This window comes from Pocillopora damicornis, chromosome 9, assembly GCF_964200805.1.
Source record: "Pocillopora damicornis chromosome 9, jaPocDami1.2, whole genome shotgun sequence".
Classification (NCBI taxonomy): Eukaryota; Metazoa; Cnidaria; class Anthozoa; order Scleractinia; family Pocilloporidae; genus Pocillopora; species Pocillopora damicornis.
This window is the reverse complement of record NC_142678.1, coordinates 19021674-19041305: the sequence shown is the minus strand read 5'-3', so window position 1 is coordinate 19041305 and position 19632 is coordinate 19021674. Positions and strand designations below refer to the sequence as shown.

Genomic DNA, 19632 nt, shown 5'->3' with positions numbered 1-19632 from the left:
CCCACTGTTTTATACCCAAAGACGAAAATATGGCGGCAGTTTCGGATGGAAATGGAAAGTTGTTAGAAGAAGTTGATTATGATTTGCAAAGACATCTGACAGGAGTGAACACACGTACGCCTGACCTTTCTACTCTAGCACAAAAGGGAGATGAAAAAGTAAGGATAAGGCGCTCATAGTTTTATTTTCGTCGGTGAAACAGCTTATATCTGTGTGATTAGATCTTTGATGTGCAGAATTTTCTTATGAATGAACTTAAATCTACTTGTTTTTTTTTTTATCCTTGTACTTTTGTAAAAGCTTGTCGAACAGTTTATGACTGAAGATGTTCAAATCGGTGGAGGAGCAAATGAAAAACTTCAAAGTCAGCTATATATTGGTAAATATGCATTTTTGTGGCTAGCCTACATGTATTTCCGAATTCTTGCGCACTGCCAGTCCTCTTTAGTAAGCGCTGTCCCACAGAGAATTAGATGATAAATAGGTAGCGGTAATTAGTTTTCTGATAAAATCGATGACTTGATTAGTAAATTTTATTGTTCATTATTCTTTACATCTTAACATCCGTGAGTAATGAATTTGTTTATCTTTACTGCCAAGGCCCAAAAATTTCATTAGCCCTCTAACTCCTACAAGTGACCAAAACAAAATTTCTCCTTAAAATATCAGGCAGACAAGTGATGATAATGAAGAAAAACATCAACTATGTGATTATTGCATGTAGTTGATGCAATACCAAATTCTCTAAATGGACAAAGAATTGTATGCAGACAGTAGGGGGAATTACACAAATGGACTGAAGCAGATAATTGGAGCTTGGAATGTTGATTTGTGTGATTGGAGAAAAGTTTGAGAACCTAGAATAAAGCCAATAAAAAAATTCAACTCAGTTGTAACACCAGCATGGTCCATCCTGAATACAATGGATAGTGTAGATCCATGTGCAGGCTGATGTTTTCAGTGAAAGGCAAACACACTCGCTACCAAGTCAACCTGGATAAGTGGCAAGGCCTAGATTATACTTACTCATACAGGCATAAACTGGGCAATTATTTTAACTAATATGGACAATCTTAACAGTTTTTATAGAATGTAATTAAATTATGGGTATCTTTCCTAACTCTGTTTCATTTCCACTAAGTAAAGTGTAGTTGGCTGATAGATGTACATGTAAGCAATAAAAATAAAATTTGACATACTTGTAAAAATTCTGAAAACACAAGCCTCTGATCCTACCTTGCAGTTCCTCCCTCTTTTACAATAACTCCTCCTCATGTGTTGAGGTCAGTTGAAACATCATGAAGTGGTATTGAAATGTTCCTGTCTCAGTGTTGTTCTCCATGTTTAAAACTTGTAACAACAGTGTGCTTCAACTTATAGTTTGTAATTATAGGATTAAATAAAAACTCTCTTTTTTGCATCAAAAAATCCTCTTTTCCCTTCCCTCTTCTCTTTTTATATTAATTTTATTGACATTACTCTCTTGTTTCCAGCATGTTTCTGGGGCTTTTATGATGTAGTGAAAACTCTCCTCGACAAGGGAGCTGGTAAGTAATTACTAAGTGTAATATCAAAATTTATGTTTCTGTAGCTAATCATTATCACCTGAAGAGTCTTTAATTAAAATGGACATGTTTCAGATGTTAACGCACAGAACAGGGACACATTATGGACCCCACTACATGCTGCAACATTCCAAGAGCATGGAAAGGTATGCATTACCCTATATATAGTATTGTGCTACACTTGTCACTTAAGCAGCGTTAGGTCCAGTAGCAGAGAGCTATGAAGCAACTGCTGTAAACCCTATGTAAAACTGAGGGCAAGTGTGAACCCTTTAACCCTCAAGAGTGACTAGCATCTAATTTTTCCTTACAATATCACCCCCTTGAATCACATGTCAAGGTCATGAGATTAAAGGAAATGATCACCAACTGTAGAAGCTCTTGATTGTTAAACAAATTCTCCTTGACAGCTCCTTAGGAATTGTAGAGAGAACAGTATGGAGAATATGCACACTGATGTTAGGGTGTAAAGGGTGAAAGAGTATCTATCTACATGTACATGTACCTATCCTCCTTGCCATTCACTGATATTTTGTGATGGCACATGTACATAAAACAATTGTTCCAATGTCTAATTTTAAATGAAAAAATTTCAGATTGTGATGCTACTTTTGGAGAGGAATGCGCAACCTGAACTCCCAGATGGTGAAGGAAGGTACAATTATGGTTCTCTAATCAATACCAAGTCAGCCTATTTGTGGGCTGTTAAAATGTCTGCAGCATTTCACTTTGTTACTATGAGCCTTTGACCAATTGTGAACTTGAAACTGATTCACACTTCTAAACCTGTTAAAATTAAATAGTTCATTGTGCATTCAATTCTACTCAAAACTACAGGAAATGGCATGTTTTATTTTTCTTTCCTTCTTTTAAGGAGTGCAAAAGACTTCGCTTCAGCTTCAGATAAAGTTTGGCCACATTTTGCAGGTACAGTACACTAAGTAAACTCTCAAGAACACATACTGTTTTGTTTAAAATATAGTTGTTTCTCTTCAATATTCATCTTCTTTTAGTTCTTACTTCCTCTCCCCCAAGCATCATGCACCTGTACCCTTCCCACCCTCACTACCAGCTTACCAGGCACTCGGAAGACTTTTTGGGGCCATGCCAAAATGATGAAAATATATTTACTTGTCAAACATTATGTTGATTGGAAAGAGCAACTTCATTCTCTTTTTCGAATGTTTAGCTCTGAATTGCCCTCGAACATCAAAACAGGAACTGATAGAGAAAGGAATCATAAAAAAGGTGAGGGAGACAAGATTCATGAAAGGAAATGGTCATCTATTTGTATTTGATTTAAATGATGCTCTATCAATTCAAGAGATACTTCTACTGTATGTTATGTGTTTGCTCTGTTCTTTCAATTATGGTGGATTCCTGAACAGAATGGGGGCTCTCACACTGGTACATACCTACACATTAAGGTTATGACACTGCATGAGATTGTTTGTTGAGCAATCATGCCAGGTACAGAGGAAACAGAGGATCAGAATTGTAGAATGAAAAAAAGCTTCTTGTTTGAAAGTACAGTAAGAATTGTTGTAAATTTGAGCTTGGTCACTGAACAGAGAAATATGGTAACTCACAAACTTGGTATGTGTAGGAAAAGGTTATCTTACACAACCACAATCACTTTTTTTTTAAATTTAGTTAGAGGAAAGTTCCAGAGGAGGTTCATCAGGAAGGCCTGGATCAGGCCCAAAAGCGAGAATGGTGAAGTGAAATAGACACATGATATGTCTTGTTTGCTGTAGATAATAACAGTTTTTGTCATTGTGAATTAAAAATGAGGCACTGAATTGGCTTAGAGAAACCAATCGTCTTATCCGAAATTTTGGCTCAGTTTTAAAGGAGCCTTTAGCCCTTTGACTCTCAGAAGTGATTAATATGTAACTTCTCCTTTAAATATCCATACAATTTCCAGCAAACAGGTGACGAGAATACTCAAACTTATCAGATAGAGGTTGTTATCTCGATCTAACACCAAATTCTCGTAACAAATTTACAAGGAAATGTTTGTTAACTCGATGGGAGAATTAATAATCAGATCTTGGGAGTTAAAGGGTTAGTCCCCTTTTCAGCTGTCATTTGCTGTTGGGCTCTCTGTGCAAGAAAATGGCCAAAAGAAAACTGGAAAACCTTAGCTAAACACAATTGAGTAACGTCGTTGGCGCGTGATTGAATATAATTGTCGTACATACAGTTTAGGTACGTGAACAAAATAACGGTGACAGTCTTGGCTGTGAACAATACTGGGGCTTTCTGTAATGTGAATGTCACTACGGAAATATACAAGTTTGTAAAAGCTTGTTGAATACTAAGTTCATAGAGAAAGATGTTTTTTCGTCTTTTCACGAGCGTGGGACAAAGAAGAACTTCTGAGGCCCTATGAGGAATCGAACCTCAGATGTTCGTAATCCGCGCTCTGATGCTCTACCACTGAGCCTCAGAGACTCTATGGTGATCAAGGCCCATTTCGAAGTTTAAATATGACACGCGTCTTGCATACAGCTAGGATCAGCAATGTCGTTAGCGTCATTTTTTGTAAATAGAATTAGAAAGATGGTAAGTTTTGAGCTCGTTATTGTCATGTTTTGGAAATAGCAGGGCGTGAAATTGCGCTTAATACAGGCGCCAATGCGACTAAATTTTTCACTTTGGCGACCAAATCCTGAAAGTTAGTCGCCAAATTGGCGACTACAACGTTTCATCATAACCTTACTAAGAGATATAGTGAATTAAATAAATTTGCAAAGATAAATCCGCGGCAAACTTCCTCGTTAAGTTTGTTTCCAAAACGTAGCACATGCATCTCGATCGATAACTAGACGCCATCTTGGATTTAGATGAGCCTGAACGTTGTATATCATACATCCTAGTGTCCACTTTGTAGCACGTTAAAGATCTTTTCCCTAACTTAATTTTGGAGGGTCTATCTAGAACGCTGACAGCGTAAAGAAAGATTTTGTTTGTCTTTGAAAATGGCGACCAACTTTTTTTTGAATTGGCTACCACTTTGAAGAATTTAGGAGCCAAGTGGCTATCAGAAAAAAAAGTTAATTTCACGCCCTGAATCGAATAAGAAAGTTGTTAAGTTTTGCGTAAGTTTTTTCTCAAAACTTGCCATATTTCTTATTCTGTTTCAAAACTAAGTTCATGTTTGTATAACCCCTCATGACCCAGTTTTATATTTATTTTTTCGAGCCGATTCCTTTACCTTTTGCTTGTACGGACTATTGATCAAAAAATATTCTCCATTTTTTAGGCTGCGTTTTCTCGACCAGGGTCAGCATATGTATTGCAATCAAATCCCTTTGCGAAGAAACATGTGAATCAACAAAGCTCTGATTTTCCTCTTGGTAAGACAATGTTCTAATTGTAACTATATGACGGTTGTTAGCCTATGTTGGGATGAAACTTGCAGTCAGTTTAATGGAATGTCTAATGCAGTTTTCCTGTAAAGGTTCTGAGTGTGCTTCGTAACTCTAAGAGAGTCTGAACTTTCTTCATCTTGAAAGTCTTACGTTATCTCTTTGTTGATAGGCGGTCCCGTTGATGGCGATATCTTGGCAGAAACGAACAAGCCAGGTCAAGTTGAACATGACAGCAAGCCAGCATTTTCTGTTTGGCGAACGTGAATTACTTTTAGTACTTTAAATTCCATTTTTCCCGATGTTGTTGTAAAGTTTTAGGGTGAAATTTACTCCAATGAATCGTTACTGACTGGCGGTAACCCTTGAAAGTTATCCTTCCGACAGAAGTTGTGTATGTCCAAAAAATGGTTATGCATACTGCAATATTGAATTTTTTATAACTTTGAGAATTGTTGCCAATAATTTTTTGTACAACGTAAAAGAGCATAAAAATTGTGTTTCATGAAATCATACGTTTCTTGTTTTCTGTCGTTCAAATTGCTTTCTGCACCTCCACCAGTAATTTTGTTTTATGATCTCTACGGATAAAAACAATCGTACTTTTCTTTTTTCTTCATGTCGGCACATTAACTAACTACAGGAGAGGTCTTACCTCGTCATGAGAGAGAATTAAAATGATTCTCCCATGTAGAGATTATTCCAAAGGTAAACGCTATTGAACAGTGAGGTATTACTTTTTTAGACACATACATCTCACACGATCAGTTCTTTTGAGAGGAGAGATTAAATAGAGGCTCAGGGTTTGTCTTTGTGAGCAAGGTTCGCTTCTTAGAACGAGATATGCACACAACTGCGAAAATGGAGAATTTGACAAAATTGTGGGAAGGTTCGAGAAAGGAGGAGCTTCCAGACTATTTTAAATATATGCACAATTCCTCCACCCCAGGCAGAATACCTCTACCGAATGAAACTTGTTTAGTGGTCTTCTCTTTATGGAGGATACGTTTATGGTAATTTAAGCTTGCATAGGTCTACATAATCAGACACTTGCATTTGTCAAAAGTGGTCGTGGAAGATTCGCTTGCAAGGCGTTGTCCCGGCTGAAAAATACTCGTAGCGCAAGTGTGGAGGGAATAATGAGTTGTGGGTCCAACTGAGTAACCTCTCTTTACTGGTATTTTATGATCTGTTTGCTCTTGCCATTCATCTTTGTCAGGGTCGTAGCAGTGAATTTTAATTCCCAGGTAACTCATGCTCTTAAAATAATCGTCCAGGACACAAATCTTCTCATCAACGCACAACATACTGCCATGCCGGGACCGTGGTATTCGCATGTTTGCAACGAAATGCCATTCATCCGTTGCCTCGCTGTAGACCTCATACGTCCTTTTGAACGTAAAGTTCTCCAAGTCGTAGCTGCCATTGTCGGTGATGTAAACTTTCCCGTGCAGAGCAGCCCCATAAGGGCAGTGTCTTGGCTCCCACATGTCAGCTGCCTTACTGCACGAGTTCCTGGTGAAATCGAATCTGTCCACATCAGTCAGAATCTTGTTAGCTCCTCGAATGTGACCGCCTATTAGGTAAACAAACTTTTCACTGGCAACGAAGCAAATTCCATCTCTCGAACTCAAATCAAATGAAGATGTCTCTTGCCATAGGTTTGTTTCGGGTCTGTACCTCATTACAGAACAAAGATGACTCTTTCCGCAACGCGGAGGGTGTTGAATCTCTTCGTGTTCGGTGCTCTCTAATGCGCGAGATGAACGCAGAGAAATGCAACCGAGACACGATATTCTGTCATCGATCATCAAGGCGAAAATTTCATCCTTACTGCTAATATAAACTTGCCGCATACTTTTCTTTTCGTTGTACGGCAGCGTTGTCCAACGGTGAGAGAACGAATCGTACCGCAGTAGCTTATGGTATACTTGATTAACAAAATAGAGCTGGCCACGGGAAGAGAATATGATGGAACATGGTGGTTTGCTTTCTCCTAATCTAGACCATTTATCCTGTCTCGGGAAATAGCTGAAGATTCTTTTATCTACGCAGACTGTTATAAGAGGAGTTTCTAGTGACTTTCTAGGCCATTCTGAGGGTCTATGTGATTTCTTTGATTTCTTGATAGCATCTTTAACGAGTCGCAAACATTTTCTGTTGTCTCTTACGAGATTACTTGTCGCAATGACTTTCCGGAGGTAGGTAACTGATACGTAAGCGAGTCTGACGTGACGAAATAACTCATAAAAATACTGTTTTCGCTCTTTTCTGTTTCGCATAATCCATCTTAGAATGACTTTAAAAACGTCCTCTTCGGCTTGTATATTCGTCTCGTCACTTGAAATCCACATTTCCACTTCTTTGCTCGACAGTTTAGAGAAGTCTTCCGTGGTTGCGATAGTGCTAAAATTTCGAAGAATGAATCTCTTTGTGTCGACAAGAAGTTCTTCGCATCGATATTTCTCTGCAAAATGATAAGTCGAAATACAATTTGACGTTTCCAGATTCTGAGCCAAGAACTCCCCGGCGATATTTTTTAACTGCTTGATTAGAAAGTAATCAGCCATTGAGATGAGGTCCCGAGCATCCTGTTCATTATGTATCTGAACAGTGCCGGAGTAAATAAAACTCAGTATTTTACCCCAAATTTGCTCTGTCAACATTTCTAGTCGAATTTTTCGCTCCTTGCGTTCTCTCATTTCGCTGCCGAGAAGCTTCTCGAAGAAAGGACTTGCCTCTGAGAGAACATGTCCATGCGTATCAAATTCTTTGCCATCCTTAACCACTACAGTAACATCACATGGACGACGAAACTGCTTTTGAGGATTTTGGAGGTCTGTTCCTCTGCTGAAACAACTACCAGTTTGTAATGGAGTTGCCATTTCGATCCAAATTAAGTTTTAAGGGTCCTTTTTAAATCTGAAAAGTGCTTCATGTAAAAAAATGCGGTCAAGTGATGTAGGATTTTGTTCTCATGTTTGTTTTGTCGAAAACCAACCTGTTATGCAAATAATATATTGTGACTGCATACTACGAAATTATCAAAAACAAGCTAGGTTTGAACTGATGAATAATTAAACAAAAGTGTTTTCGTATTTCATCTATTCTTTAGTGTCCCATTTGTCCACGTTTAACAAAGTAACGCGCACTACAGTTTGAAATGAGTATGAAAACGGAACAGGTCTTAAATTCCTGAAGGTTCAAACTCTCAAAATCAAGGAAACAAATTAAATATGCAAATTAAAGGTGGTTTTGAATTGTAAAGTGGTAACAGGTAGTAACTGCTACAGCTTATATTGGTATCTTCGAGACTGACTTGAACATATCTTGTGGAAAACCATTTTCCACAAATCATTCGTGGTATGTGGTTGCAATGAAAAAAAAGTAGATAGGGATGTTCACCCATTGTCAAAAATTCAATCAGACTGAACAAGAGGATACAAGAAGTAAGATGATGCAGGAGTATTTTTGTGAATTTATGATCATCTTAACTGCAATTTGTTTAGCTACATATGGATATAGTTTCTCTGAATTGGGGATTTAATATTTACCAAAACGGTGAGGTAATAAGAAAAAAGATGACTTTAACTCATTTAATCCTTCAACGATTACAATATTTTCGGTGTTTCTCGGAGGTGATTAGCAACGGATATTCGGAGTTTGAGTGGTCAACCAGAGCGCGCGCTTTCAACTCTATCGATTGATCAGTATATATTAATGCTTTAAGTTATACACTTTCCGATACGAATAGAAAATAAGAAACAACGACAATCTTAAATGTAGAAGAAAACAGATTTATTTTTCGGTCCAACCTAAAGTGACGGCCGACTTGGCTCGTTTAAGGCTCGTTCTAGACGTGTCAAGCACGTTTTAGAAGTATCGCACTGTTTACCCAAGCCAAATAAAAAAAAATGGATCATTTAAATTATAAGAAATCATGCTCCAGATAGTATACGTGGATTGAGAGATGCTTGTAACTAATTTAAGTTTTTATTTTGGTAAGCCGCTTCAAAAGAACTCTTCAAAAAACAAGCGGACTAGACATCACCGAAACTGTAAGGGGAAAAATTCTTCAAAATAATACTCAACCAGAATACTGGCATCTTTTACGCGCGATACACGTGCGTGCCATTTGCAAGCGAACTTACAAGTTGCGGAAAATGTGTCAGTACCAGTTCCTCTAAACACTGCTCAAGACCTAGTAACATATACGTCGTTTATTGAGCAGGCAGTTAGAGAAGTCACATTGTGTGTTTGGAGCGATAAGCGTCTAAACATCAAATGCCCAGAAAAGGCGATCAGAGGACTTTTGATAATTCCATTTTGTCTTTTTCCTTTGTGCCTCAGAGAACACCTGAAGCCATTTTATTTAGAAAAGCTCTTCGTCTGTCTTGATAATTTGCTTAGGCTTTGAAGGACTTTACACAGTGACGGGTTTCCATCGAAGACTAGTTCCTTTAAAAAGTCTAAGTTTACAGGAATTCACGAGGTACCAAGTATACATGCCTTGCTCCACAGGTATTTCGGTCACCTCGCTCCACTCGTCCTCTTCAGCATCATAACATTCGATCTTTCCTCTGAATCCTCTCTCGTTCCAAACATAACCATCTACTACATACAACTTATTATCGGCACAGATCATGCTTCCACGACGTCGTGGCATGCGACGGCTGGCTATGGAGTGCCATTTGTTGGTGTTTTCGTTGTACATTTCACAAGATGTTGAAACACAGATATCCTTGGAGCCACCAGTGATAAAAATTTTTCCTTGAGAAGCGACTCCGTAAGCTCGTTCCCTCCCTTCTTGAATATCAGCTACTTTTTCCCACTTGTTTGTGCGTAAGTTATACCTGTTAACGACGGACAGAATCTCGTTTGTTTCTCGATTGATACCACCGATAAGATATATGTAATCAGCATTGCTTATGAAGCATATTCCTTTCCTTGAACCCAAATCAAATGATGTTATCTGCTTCCAGCGGTTGGATTCATGATCGTATTTGGTGATACAGGATAGATGTTGCTTGCCACAAGATACGACATTCACCATCCCTTCGAGGTGATGGCGGTCTGTCTTAGGAGGAGGCAGAGAAGCACAATCTGAGCAAGATGTTTCAATGTCGAGTTCCAATGAGTACATATCACCTTCATCACTGACAAAAAATTGCAGCAACTCTCGTGTTCCTTCTACCGACAAAGTCTTCCATTGATCAAAGAAGGGATCATATCGTAACAGTGTGCGCTCGTGCTTGGATATGAAGTAAAGTTTTCCACGAGATGAAATTACTTGGTCACATATGAGTGAAGGATTACGTGACTTAAACCACCTTTTTCTACATGGATAGTAACATAGCAGTTGCTCTGGTCCTTTTTGTATACAAGAAACTATAACCGTTGTCTCAAGCGACTTTCTAGGCGGTGCGAATAAGGTGTTTTCAGGATTCCCTCTATCAATTGAATTTATAATGTTCCTCACGAGTCTAAAGCAACTTTCACTTTCTCGCACAATGTCACTTGTCGCAATGTGATTGACAAGATAGTCACGGGATATGTAGACTAATCTGACAAGAGAGAGTAATTCGGCAAAATATTCCATGCGCTCGTTAATATCACGCTCAACCCATGCAACAATGATGTGGTAAACATCTTCCTCGGCGTGAATGTTAATTTCATCGCTTGAGATCCATACTTTGATTGCCTCGATCGACAAGTTCAAAAACTCCTCCTCTTTTGCCACAGTAGTGAAATTTGAAATGATGAATCGCTTGGCGAAGGATAGCAGTTTCTCACTTCTGTACATTTGCGCAAAAGAGTAGGTTGATATGCAATTTGAAATGTTCAACTTACTTGTTAAATAGTCTTCGCATAATTTTTGTAATCCCTGTAGGAACAAATATTCAGCCACTGCGCATAAATGTTGGGCTTGATCTTCGGTCAATATCTGAAAATTTCCGCTGTAAACAAACTCCAAAACGTGTCGTAAGTCAGCCTCTGTAAGCATTTCTAATTGAATTACTCTTTCTGTACTCTCCCTCATATTACCGTTGAGCAGTTTGTCAAAGAATTCACTTGCTTTCGAAAGAACTTGCTTATGAGCATTGATTTCGATGCCATCTTCGACCACCAAAGTAATATCGAAAGGACCGTGACAATCAAGCGTTTCTTGAGGTATAGAGACGTGTTCATCGTCTTCATCATCACTGCTTACTTCCGCCATTAAGACTATATGACTTTCACGTCATTCGATTCCCACGAAACGTCGCAGATGTATTGTATTCGGAACGGATGCTCGAGCAACGAGGGAGCGTTTATTCCTTCAAACGGACTTTTCACGGAACTACAGGAAGTCGATCGCTAGAGGAGTCATCAAATCCCTTTTGTTTTCAAGTCATACGCATGCCACGGCACATGCATTTATTATCGATGACTTTTCAATCGTTGCGTGAATAACAACATGTCGCTCAATTTATGAAGATAAAATTGGCATAATTATACACATTGTAACTGAGAGCAATAAGTGTGTTAGATTCGATTGGAGGCCCGAGCAAAGAAATCATTTGTATTTTTATCATTATTGTCATTGCTATTTTTACTGTTATTATCACCATTGATATTATTGTTTCATGTAATATTATCGATGACATGATGATAAGCAAGTAAAGTGTCTGTACTCTTTGTGACACAAAACTTTTTGCCGCCGATTTTAATATATATGCATATGTATTTATGGATTTCTGAATATACCTAAGGCCACACTGCAATCTCGCCGGAAATTACTAATAACTTGTTTCGTTAATGTTACTTTGAGCCTTCGGGGAACAAATATCGATAGAGTTTTGATTCAGAAAACTTTGCATTTCTACGGGTTGTGTAGCAGAAGAACTAGCAGAAATAAATTAACTGAACAATAACGGCGTCTTGCTGCTTCCTTTTATACCAGTTTGAAAAGAAATAAAGGATTTCAGTCGAAGAAAACAAATGATAATATTTGTTATCTCTAGCATTTGAAAGTAGACGCCTTTTTTCATTGAAGCCGAAATAGGCGACTATTACCACAAGGTAGTTCATTTGATCCTAGAAGTCAGCACACGTCATCGATAACGCGCTTCGACCGGAAACAAAACCAAACGTCGCAAAACATGCATGAAAGGCCTGCAGGACCAAACAAAGCACGTTACTATCACTGTTAACATTACTAATTTATTTAAGAAAAACCTACGTTCATGTGACTCTATCTATCCTCTGAAAGGATAGATGAAAATGTAAAGGTACCAGCAAAATAGCAAAAAAGGTTTTCCTCTTCTGTCTTTTGTAACGGCTGAAAATGAGATTTCTCGGAATACAAACGATCTCATCTTACTGTCAGGAGTCAACTAAAACCATTACTAAGACGTGCTTTAACCGGAAACGAACTGAAACGTGTTGACCAGCGCCCCCTCTCAGCAGACAAACCGATTCAGCGACTGGCGTAGGTTCGAAGGCTTGTTTTATCTGCGCCCACTTGTTCAAAGGGCAGCCGGATAACACTAAATAACGTTTAAACCGCTATCCAGCAGTTCAGGGTCAACAAAACGTACGTGTCATCCCACGCAATTTATCCAGTGGATGGCGTTATCCACTTTTCGAACAACCGGGACCTAATTCATTAAAAACTTACCTTGTCATACAAAAAAGTGAAGACCATAAATTGTGCGGTATGATTGCGATAGAAACCGAATGAACAGAGTCCTAAAGACTTGCAAAAATATTATTTCCCGTACGATTTCAAAAAGAAACTTATATGCTTGCTACAAAATATATGCACCATGCTGTTTTTTCGTCCCGTAGGCGTGACCAAGATTCGTTCCAATTTCATTTCCGGTTTAAGCGCGTGTCAGAGATGGTGTTAATTGACTTCTGTTAGCGAACAGAGAGAGTGATATTTGCACTCATAGCTGTACATAAACAGGTAGAAGATAGCCAATAGCTAATCCATAAGGAGCCGTGCATTTTAATCCTTCCACATATTGGTAATTACCCTCAAACTTAGGTAGGCCGTAGGCCTCAAACAAATAATCGAGGGAATGCTGTGTTTAGTCCTAACTGTAGGCGTTACATGTACTGTAATGTCGAGTGAGTCTCGCTTCCGGTTGAAGCGCGTCATATCATTGACGTGCTCTGACTCCTAGCGTCGAATAAACAAGCCTCTAATAAGATTTGTGAGTTGCCTTTTTCGGCTTTGTTGAAGAAAGGCGCCTGCTCGCACAAGTTTAAAGTAAACACGTGATGTCATGTGTATTCCTAGAAATGTTTTGTCCAAACTGGCATAAAAGGAAGCAGAGACGAGCCTCGATAGTTAATTGATATCTATTACAGAGCTGAGGGGAACAAAGTCCTAACGCTAACAACATGCTCAAGGTAGTGGGACTCTTCGTCTTAATGGCCAGTGCTTTGTCGAAGGAATTAGACGGGAAACCATCTGGAGGAGGAACAGTTCAACAACGGCTCTTTAAACCCGAACATGACGAAGAAAGTAGATTTTCCGTCATCAAAGATGAAGAAGTAAACGCAAATGAAACGAAAAACGAATCTAGTCAAGGTGAAATCCGTTTAGTTTCATTGATAGAAACACTCTCACTTTTACAGCTAAAAATGATGGCTATTATCGTAATGGTTTCCAAATTCAATCGTAAATTTAGACCTAAATGCTTTACAAATGCTCAGTTAAAGTGAATTTTAGAAGTTTTGTCATAGATCATCTACTTCATCTTGAAAAGTTTAACGTGATGTTTTAACTGCGCCACGTGCAGTCCGTTGCTATCTATTTCGGCCACCCCTGACAGTCATCGGTTATAGCGGGGGTGGGGAGGGTTGTTACCCATCTGTTGCCCCTACCCTTTTCTAGGTTCACCGAAAGATTCTTTTCTAGCGTCTACTTAATTCATGATTTTAAAGGTCTAAATCCGCATGATATTGGTTTGTTTTCTCATACTTATGTTTAAGTTTTATCTGTATGTTTTTTTCTAGTTCGTTGACGCAGGGAATAAGAATTACGTAAAATCCCAATCAAATGGAACATGAATATTCCCTCGTTATCTCTTGTTTTCTTTCCTTGGGAAAATTGAGGACGAATTAATGGCATGAGAACGTTTTGTGCAGTTTGCCTGAGAGTAATTTATGGAAAATCTTCGTTATTGATTTTCTTAGGTGGTAACACATCAAAGATTCGTGCACGTCGCAGGTCACGCCCTTGTGGTCAACGAAGGTACAACGCAAATTTTGATATGTGCTGTGATGGTAAAATCGTCTCCAGACGGGGTTTACAGCCAGCCTGCTGCAGAACGCAAAGGTACGACGCAAAGTTTGATATGTGCTGTGGTGGTAACATCGTCTCCAGACGGGGTTTACAGCCAGCCTGCTGCAGAACGCAAGGGTACGACGCAAAGTTTGATATGTGCTGTGGTGGTAACATCGTCTCCAGACGGGGTTTACAGCCAGCGTGCTGCGGAACGCAAGGGTACGACGCAAAGTTTGATATGTGCTGTGGTGGTAACATCGTCTCCAGACGGGGTTTACAGCCAGCGTGCTGCGGAACGCAAGGGTACGACGCAAAGTTTGATATGTGCTGTGGTGGTAACATCGTCTCCAGACGGGGTTTACGGCCAGCCTGCTGCGGAACGCAAGGGTACGACGCAAAGTTTGATATGTGCTGCGGTGGCAATAAAGTCTCCAGATCGGGTTTACGACCGGCCTGCTGCGGAACTCGTGGGTATGACGCAAGTTTCAATAGCTGTTGCTCTGGTCGAGTTTGTTGACAATTTTTCGACGAATTTTACATTGTTTGAAGGTGACTGTAAATTCTTTTGTTGTTGATCGTGAATAGAAAATAAAGGGGCTGTCCTGGTGTACCGGTACACTGGGGAATTCCTATTGTTTTCATATCCATACATGGAGTTGTGACGCAGTTCGTTAATGTTTCGTTCCTTTGTGTACCGGTACACGAGGACACAACCAAAATAAAGGCATTCTCGTTTGTCAGAGAGACGGTATTCTGTTTTGCTTGATCTTTAGTTTGTTCAATAGATATCCTCAGTTTATCCAGGAATAGGGAAAGAATATCAAAATAGTATTCATGTTATTTACAAAGAATCATGCTTTTCTCAGTGGGCTGGCCATGTTTGCTACCATTGTGTGCAAAGAGTTTTTGTTGAGGAAAGATGAAACAACGATAGCAAATACTCAAACAAACAAATTATTTGATGTCGAATATTTTAAGGGAATGAAAAATAAATGAAATAAACAAACAAACAAACAAACAAAAAACTAAACAGACATATAAGTAAAAAATGCGCATAAAGCTCTACAAGATAATCAACCGATTAATTTCTTTCAGGCAGCTCATTTCAAAGGTACTAGGCCCTTGCTCCTTTCATTTCTTAATATTAAATCAAAAGCATGCGGTCGTTATAACGGGGAACCCTTTACGGCTCTCTATCTTCCATCATTTTTTCTTCCATCCTTAAAAAACTTGAGCAAGAAAATAAACAGCGGGATACTAATGGTTAGAGAGAGCGCTTCGGAAGCCTAGAAAACAGCTATTCCTTTGGCATTTCATACTAACTGCAATTGGTAGAATTGGTAGAATGTAATAGCAAGAAAGTTCCATGGGCTTACATCATATTACCCCAGTATGCATCTTGCAGGACTAAGCTTTCTAGAAATTTCTAGAAACAAGTCATGTAAGTGTATGATTTATAGCTGTTCTTCTAAACAATATACACGATCCTTGACCCACACCCTCCAACCCACGACACACAGCAATAATCATACTCTTGTGCATCCCAGGTGATATCCTTTTACACAAACCAAGCTTTGCTTTTAGATAACAACTTTCCGACACAAGTGTACAGAGACTAGGTTATGCATGAGTGCAGTTGAGATATAAAGACAACAAAATACAGTTCGTATTAAAAGAGATTTCTTAAAAGATAAAACAGTAAAAACGAACGATAAAATCCGACGTTTCGGAGTAGTCATGACTCCATTATCAAGGTAAAAGTTTAAAACATGCAAATAACAGTATTTAAGCGATGTGGCGCGAAAAATTAACATAATAGGTGCGAAGATTATACAAATACTTTCGCACGAATAGAGTCCGATTGCACGTTCAGGTTTGGCTTTAAAGTTCTTATATGAAGCATTTCGTACAATAAGCAGTCAAATTTGTTCCTGCACTTCTTAAGAACTTCGAAGCATTTCAGTAGGTCCTGAGGGATCGTCCCGTGTACGTTCTTGCAATGTTTGGCAATGGCTGAGGATTGTTGTTTATGTCCTTTTACACGATTGTGTAAATGTCCGCGTGTGTATCCTATATAACCTGCATCGCATAGGTCACATTGGTATTTATAAACAACACACTGTTCATTTACGATCGATGGCTTTGCTTCTTTCACATTCAGTTCTTGATCAATTTTTCGGCTGACAAATACGGGCTGGATGTTGGTGTTCACTTTTAGGCTCAGATCCTTGAGTTGTCCTTTCACAAAATTTGCTGAGGTTTGGTCTTTAAATGGTAGAACCACTCGAATTGTGTCATCCGTCTCTTTAGTTGGTAATAATGGTCGCTGCTGGTCACAAACCTTTGAGTCAACGAAATTTTTGGTGGCAGAGTCGATGAGGTGTTTGGGGTACTTTAAGGAGACGCGAGAATACTGTCTTCAATCGGTCACATTCGTCTGAGAAGTGTGACCGAGAAGAAGATAAACGATGTGCTCGACCCAGCATAGTTCGGAGTAAACCCTGTTTGTACCGATTGTCAACGTGACTTTGGTAATGTAAGAGGAGACTTGAATTCGTGGGTTTTACGTACACCTTTGTCTCTATTTGGGGCGATCGGTTCAGTAACTGGATGCCCAAAAAAGGGAGCATGCCATTGCATTCGGTTTCCATCGTAAATTTTACGGAAGAATGTGCCTTGTTAAGCGTGTCCAGGAAGTTAGATGCTGTTGCGATATTTGGCATGATAGTAAGTGTATCATCAACGTACCTTCGATAGAAGGAAGGGAGTTTACCCTCTCGCTCGAGGTTTTCTTCAATAGAAGACATGAACACATTAGCTAGCAGGGGACCAAGGGGGGAACCCATGGCCACGCCATCCGTCTGTTCGTAAAGTACTCCATTATACTGGAAGAGTTGTCCTTTTGTAGCTACACTGAGAAGGTCAACAAGGTCCGTTTTGGTCAGGTTCAGGTCATAGGTTGAATTAAACCAGTCGTTGTCAAAAGCTCTGTTCGCGAGTATCTCAATTGTTTCATCCAAGGGTACGTTGGTAAAGAGGGCGGACACGTCGTAAGAAACCAGAATGTCGCCGTTTGATATTGATATGGCAGCCGCAACCCTACGATCCGTAGCTCTGAATTACATCCAGCACAAAGTACAGAAACCTCCCAAGACACTTTTGGTTGCCATCCAACAACTGAAACGACGTGACGACATCGTCATCACCAAACCAGATAAAGGATCGGGAGTGGTCGTAATGGATAGGTCCGAATATCTGCGACTATTATCCGAAGCTTCCATCAATGATTTCAGTAAATTTCAAGCTGTTCCCCTGGAAAGGCCCTCGAGTAAAGGTAGACCGCCAACATATTACCACCCCCTCCTAAAGAAAGAGAAAGATTTAGACGCCATTGTTCGTAGAATTCTACCTAAGTCCATAGCAGATACTGTTCGTCCTACAGGTTCCAGATTAGCACATTTGTACGGCTTACCGAAAACACACAAGGAGCGCTTGGCGATGCGCCCTATACTATTAGCAACGCAAACTTACAACTATGCACTGGCGAAATGGCTCGACACTAAACTTAAGCCTCTCTCTCTGAATCGCTACACAGTAACTGACATTTTTGAATTTGCCGACGAAATTCGCGAATTGGAAATATCAAACGGCGACATTCTGGTTTCTTACGACGTGTCCTCCCTCTTTACCAACGTACCCTTGGATGAAACAATTGAGATACTCGCGAACAGAGCTTTTGACAACGACTGGTTTAATTCAACCTATGACCTGAACCTGACCAAAACGGACCTTGTTGACCTTCTCAGTGTAGCTACAAAAGGACAACTCTTCCAGTATAATGGAGTACTTTACGAACAGACGGATGGCGTGGCCATGGGTTCCCCCCTTGGTCCCCTGCTAGCTAATGTGTTCATGTCTTCTATTGAAGAAAACCTCGAGCGAGAGGGTAAACTCCCTTCCTTCTATCGAAGGTACGTTGATGATACACTTACTATCATGCCAAATATCGCAACAGCATCTAACTTCCTGGACACGCTTAACAAGGCACATTCTTCCGTAAAATTTACGATGGAAACCGAATGCAATGGCATGCTCCCTTTTTTGGGCATCCAGTTACTGAACCGATCGCCCCAAATAGAGACAAAGGTGTACGTAAAACCCACGAATTCAAGTCTCCTCTTACATTACCAAAGTCACGTTGACAATCGGTACAAACAGGGTTTACTCCGAACTATGCTGGGTCGAGCACATCGTTTATCTTCTTCTCGGTCACACTTCTCAGACGAATGTGACCGATTGAAGACAGTATTCTCGCGTCTCCTTAAAGTACCCCAAACACCTCATCGACTCTGCCACCAAAAATTTCGTTGACTCAAAGGTTTGTGACCAGCAGCGACCATTATTACCAACTAAAGAGACGGATGACACAATTCGAGTGGTTCTACCATTTAAAGACCAAACCTCAGCAAATTTTGTGAAAGGACAACTCAAGGATCTGAGCCTAAAAGTGAACACCAACATCCAGCCCGTATTTGTCAGCCGAAAAATTGATCAAGAACTGAATGTGAAAGAAGCAAAGCCATCGATCGTAAATGAACAGTGTGTTGTTTATAAATACCAATGTGACCTATGCGATGCAGGTTATATAGGATACACACGCGGACATTTACACAATCGTGTAAAAGGACATAAACAACAATCCTCAGCCATTGCCAAACATTGCAAGAACGTACACGGGACGATCCCTCAGGACCTACTGAAATGCTTCGAAGTTCTTAAGAAGTGCAGGAACAAATTTGACTGCTTATTGTACGAAATGCTTCATATAAGAACTTTAAAGCCAAACCTGAACGTGCAATCGGACTCTATTCGTGCGAAAGTATTTGTATAATCTTCGCACCTATTATGTTAATTTTTCGCGCCACATCGCTTAAATACTGTTATTTGCATGTTTTAAACTTTTACCTTGATAATGGAGTCATGACTACTCCGAAACGTCGGATTTTATCGTTCGTTTTTACTGTTTTAAAATACAATTCTTGCAAGAAAAATACAGCTAAGGATACAAATCACATTTCTAAGCACCAAGTGGCAGAGCAAATGTACTTTTTGCTAAAATCACTGTAAAGTGAGTTGACTCAATTGTGTCCTTTCCTACTTGTTATTGGTGTACTGTTTTTTATCATATGCCCCATGGAAGAGTGCTTAGCGAACGCAACAAACGAGAATTACAAGACCTTAAAAGTTTCAACCGGCCCTTTGAAACCGTTTAGGGAAAATGATAATTTGTTCGGCGTAACAGTTGTTAGAAAATTTAAATTTTTTTCCATATCAATCAGGGTTATTCCCTTTTCGCTAGCGATATATTAAAGTGGGAATTTTCCTTATAACCCGGTTATAATGCATGATAAAA

At 39.5% G+C, this 19632-nt stretch overlaps 4 protein-coding genes and 2 pseudogenes across 4 annotated transcripts; 3 read left to right on the top strand and 3 right to left on the bottom strand.

Moving 5' to 3' along the window:
• The first annotated feature begins 1 nt into the window (after position 1).
• LOC113665218 (uncharacterized) lies at positions 2-5449 on the top strand. The gene is made up of 10 exons (XM_027180885.2): positions 2-158; positions 301-379; positions 1494-1547; positions 1641-1711; positions 2162-2220; positions 2440-2492; positions 2755-2813; positions 3219-3281; positions 4834-4927; positions 5112-5449. Exons 1-10 carry the CDS (start codon positions 30-32, stop codon positions 5204-5206), a joined length of 756 nt encoding a protein of 251 aa, XP_027036686.2. The 5' UTR covers positions 2-29; the 3' UTR covers positions 5207-5449.
• Positions 4924-8358, bottom strand: LOC113665148 (kelch-like protein 12). The gene has a single exon (XM_027180804.2). The coding sequence runs from the start codon at positions 7822-7824 to the stop codon at positions 5974-5976; it is 1851 nt and encodes a 616-aa protein (XP_027036605.2). The 5' UTR covers positions 7825-8358; the 3' UTR covers positions 4924-5973.
• Positions 8359-8715: 357 nt separating this feature from the next.
• LOC113665168 (kelch-like protein 21) lies at positions 8716-11847 on the bottom strand. Its single transcript, XM_027180824.2, has one exon. It carries the CDS (start codon positions 11157-11159, stop codon positions 9363-9365), a length of 1797 nt encoding a protein of 598 aa, XP_027036625.2. The 5' UTR covers positions 11160-11847; the 3' UTR covers positions 8716-9362.
• Positions 11848-12846: 999 nt separating this feature from the next.
• Positions 12847-14970, top strand: LOC113665165 (uncharacterized). Its single transcript, XM_027180823.2, has 2 exons — positions 12847-13520; positions 14129-14970. The coding sequence occupies exons 1-2, from the start codon at positions 13331-13333 to the stop codon at positions 14734-14736; spliced, it is 798 nt and encodes a 265-aa protein (XP_027036624.2). The 5' UTR covers positions 12847-13330; the 3' UTR covers positions 14737-14970.
• Positions 14971-15915: 945 nt separating this feature from the next.
• LOC149040503 (uncharacterized) lies at positions 15916-17065 on the bottom strand (annotated as a pseudogene).
• Positions 17066-17441: 376 nt separating this feature from the next.
• On the top strand, positions 17442-19214 carry LOC149040502 (uncharacterized; annotated as a pseudogene).
• Positions 19215-19632: the final 418 nt, after the last annotated feature.

Excerpts from the sequence above, each read along its gene's own strand:
- LOC113665168 (XM_027180824.2), bottom strand. The coding sequence starts at position 11,159 with ATGGCGGAAGTAAGCAGTGATGATGAAGACGATGAACACGTCTCTATA.
- LOC113665218 (XM_027180885.2), top strand. The coding sequence starts at position 30 with ATGGCGGCAGTTTCGGATGGAAATGGAAAGTTGTTAGAAGAAGTTGAT. Across the intron at positions 159-300 it reads CACAAAAGGGAGATGAAAAA|CTTGTCGAACAGTTTATGAC; the intron begins GTAAGGATAAGG and ends CTTTTGTAAAAG. Across the intron at positions 4,928-5,111 it reads AAGCTCTGATTTTCCTCTTG|GCGGTCCCGTTGATGGCGAT; the intron begins GTAAGACAATGT and ends CTTTGTTGATAG.
- LOC113665165 (XM_027180823.2), top strand. The coding sequence starts at position 13,331 with ATGCTCAAGGTAGTGGGACTCTTCGTCTTAATGGCCAGTGCTTTGTCG. Across the intron at positions 13,521-14,128 it reads GAAAAACGAATCTAGTCAAG|GTGGTAACACATCAAAGATT; the intron begins GTGAAATCCGTT and ends TGATTTTCTTAG.
- LOC113665148 (XM_027180804.2), bottom strand. The coding sequence starts at position 7,824 with ATGGCAACTCCATTACAAACTGGTAGTTGTTTCAGCAGAGGAACAGAC.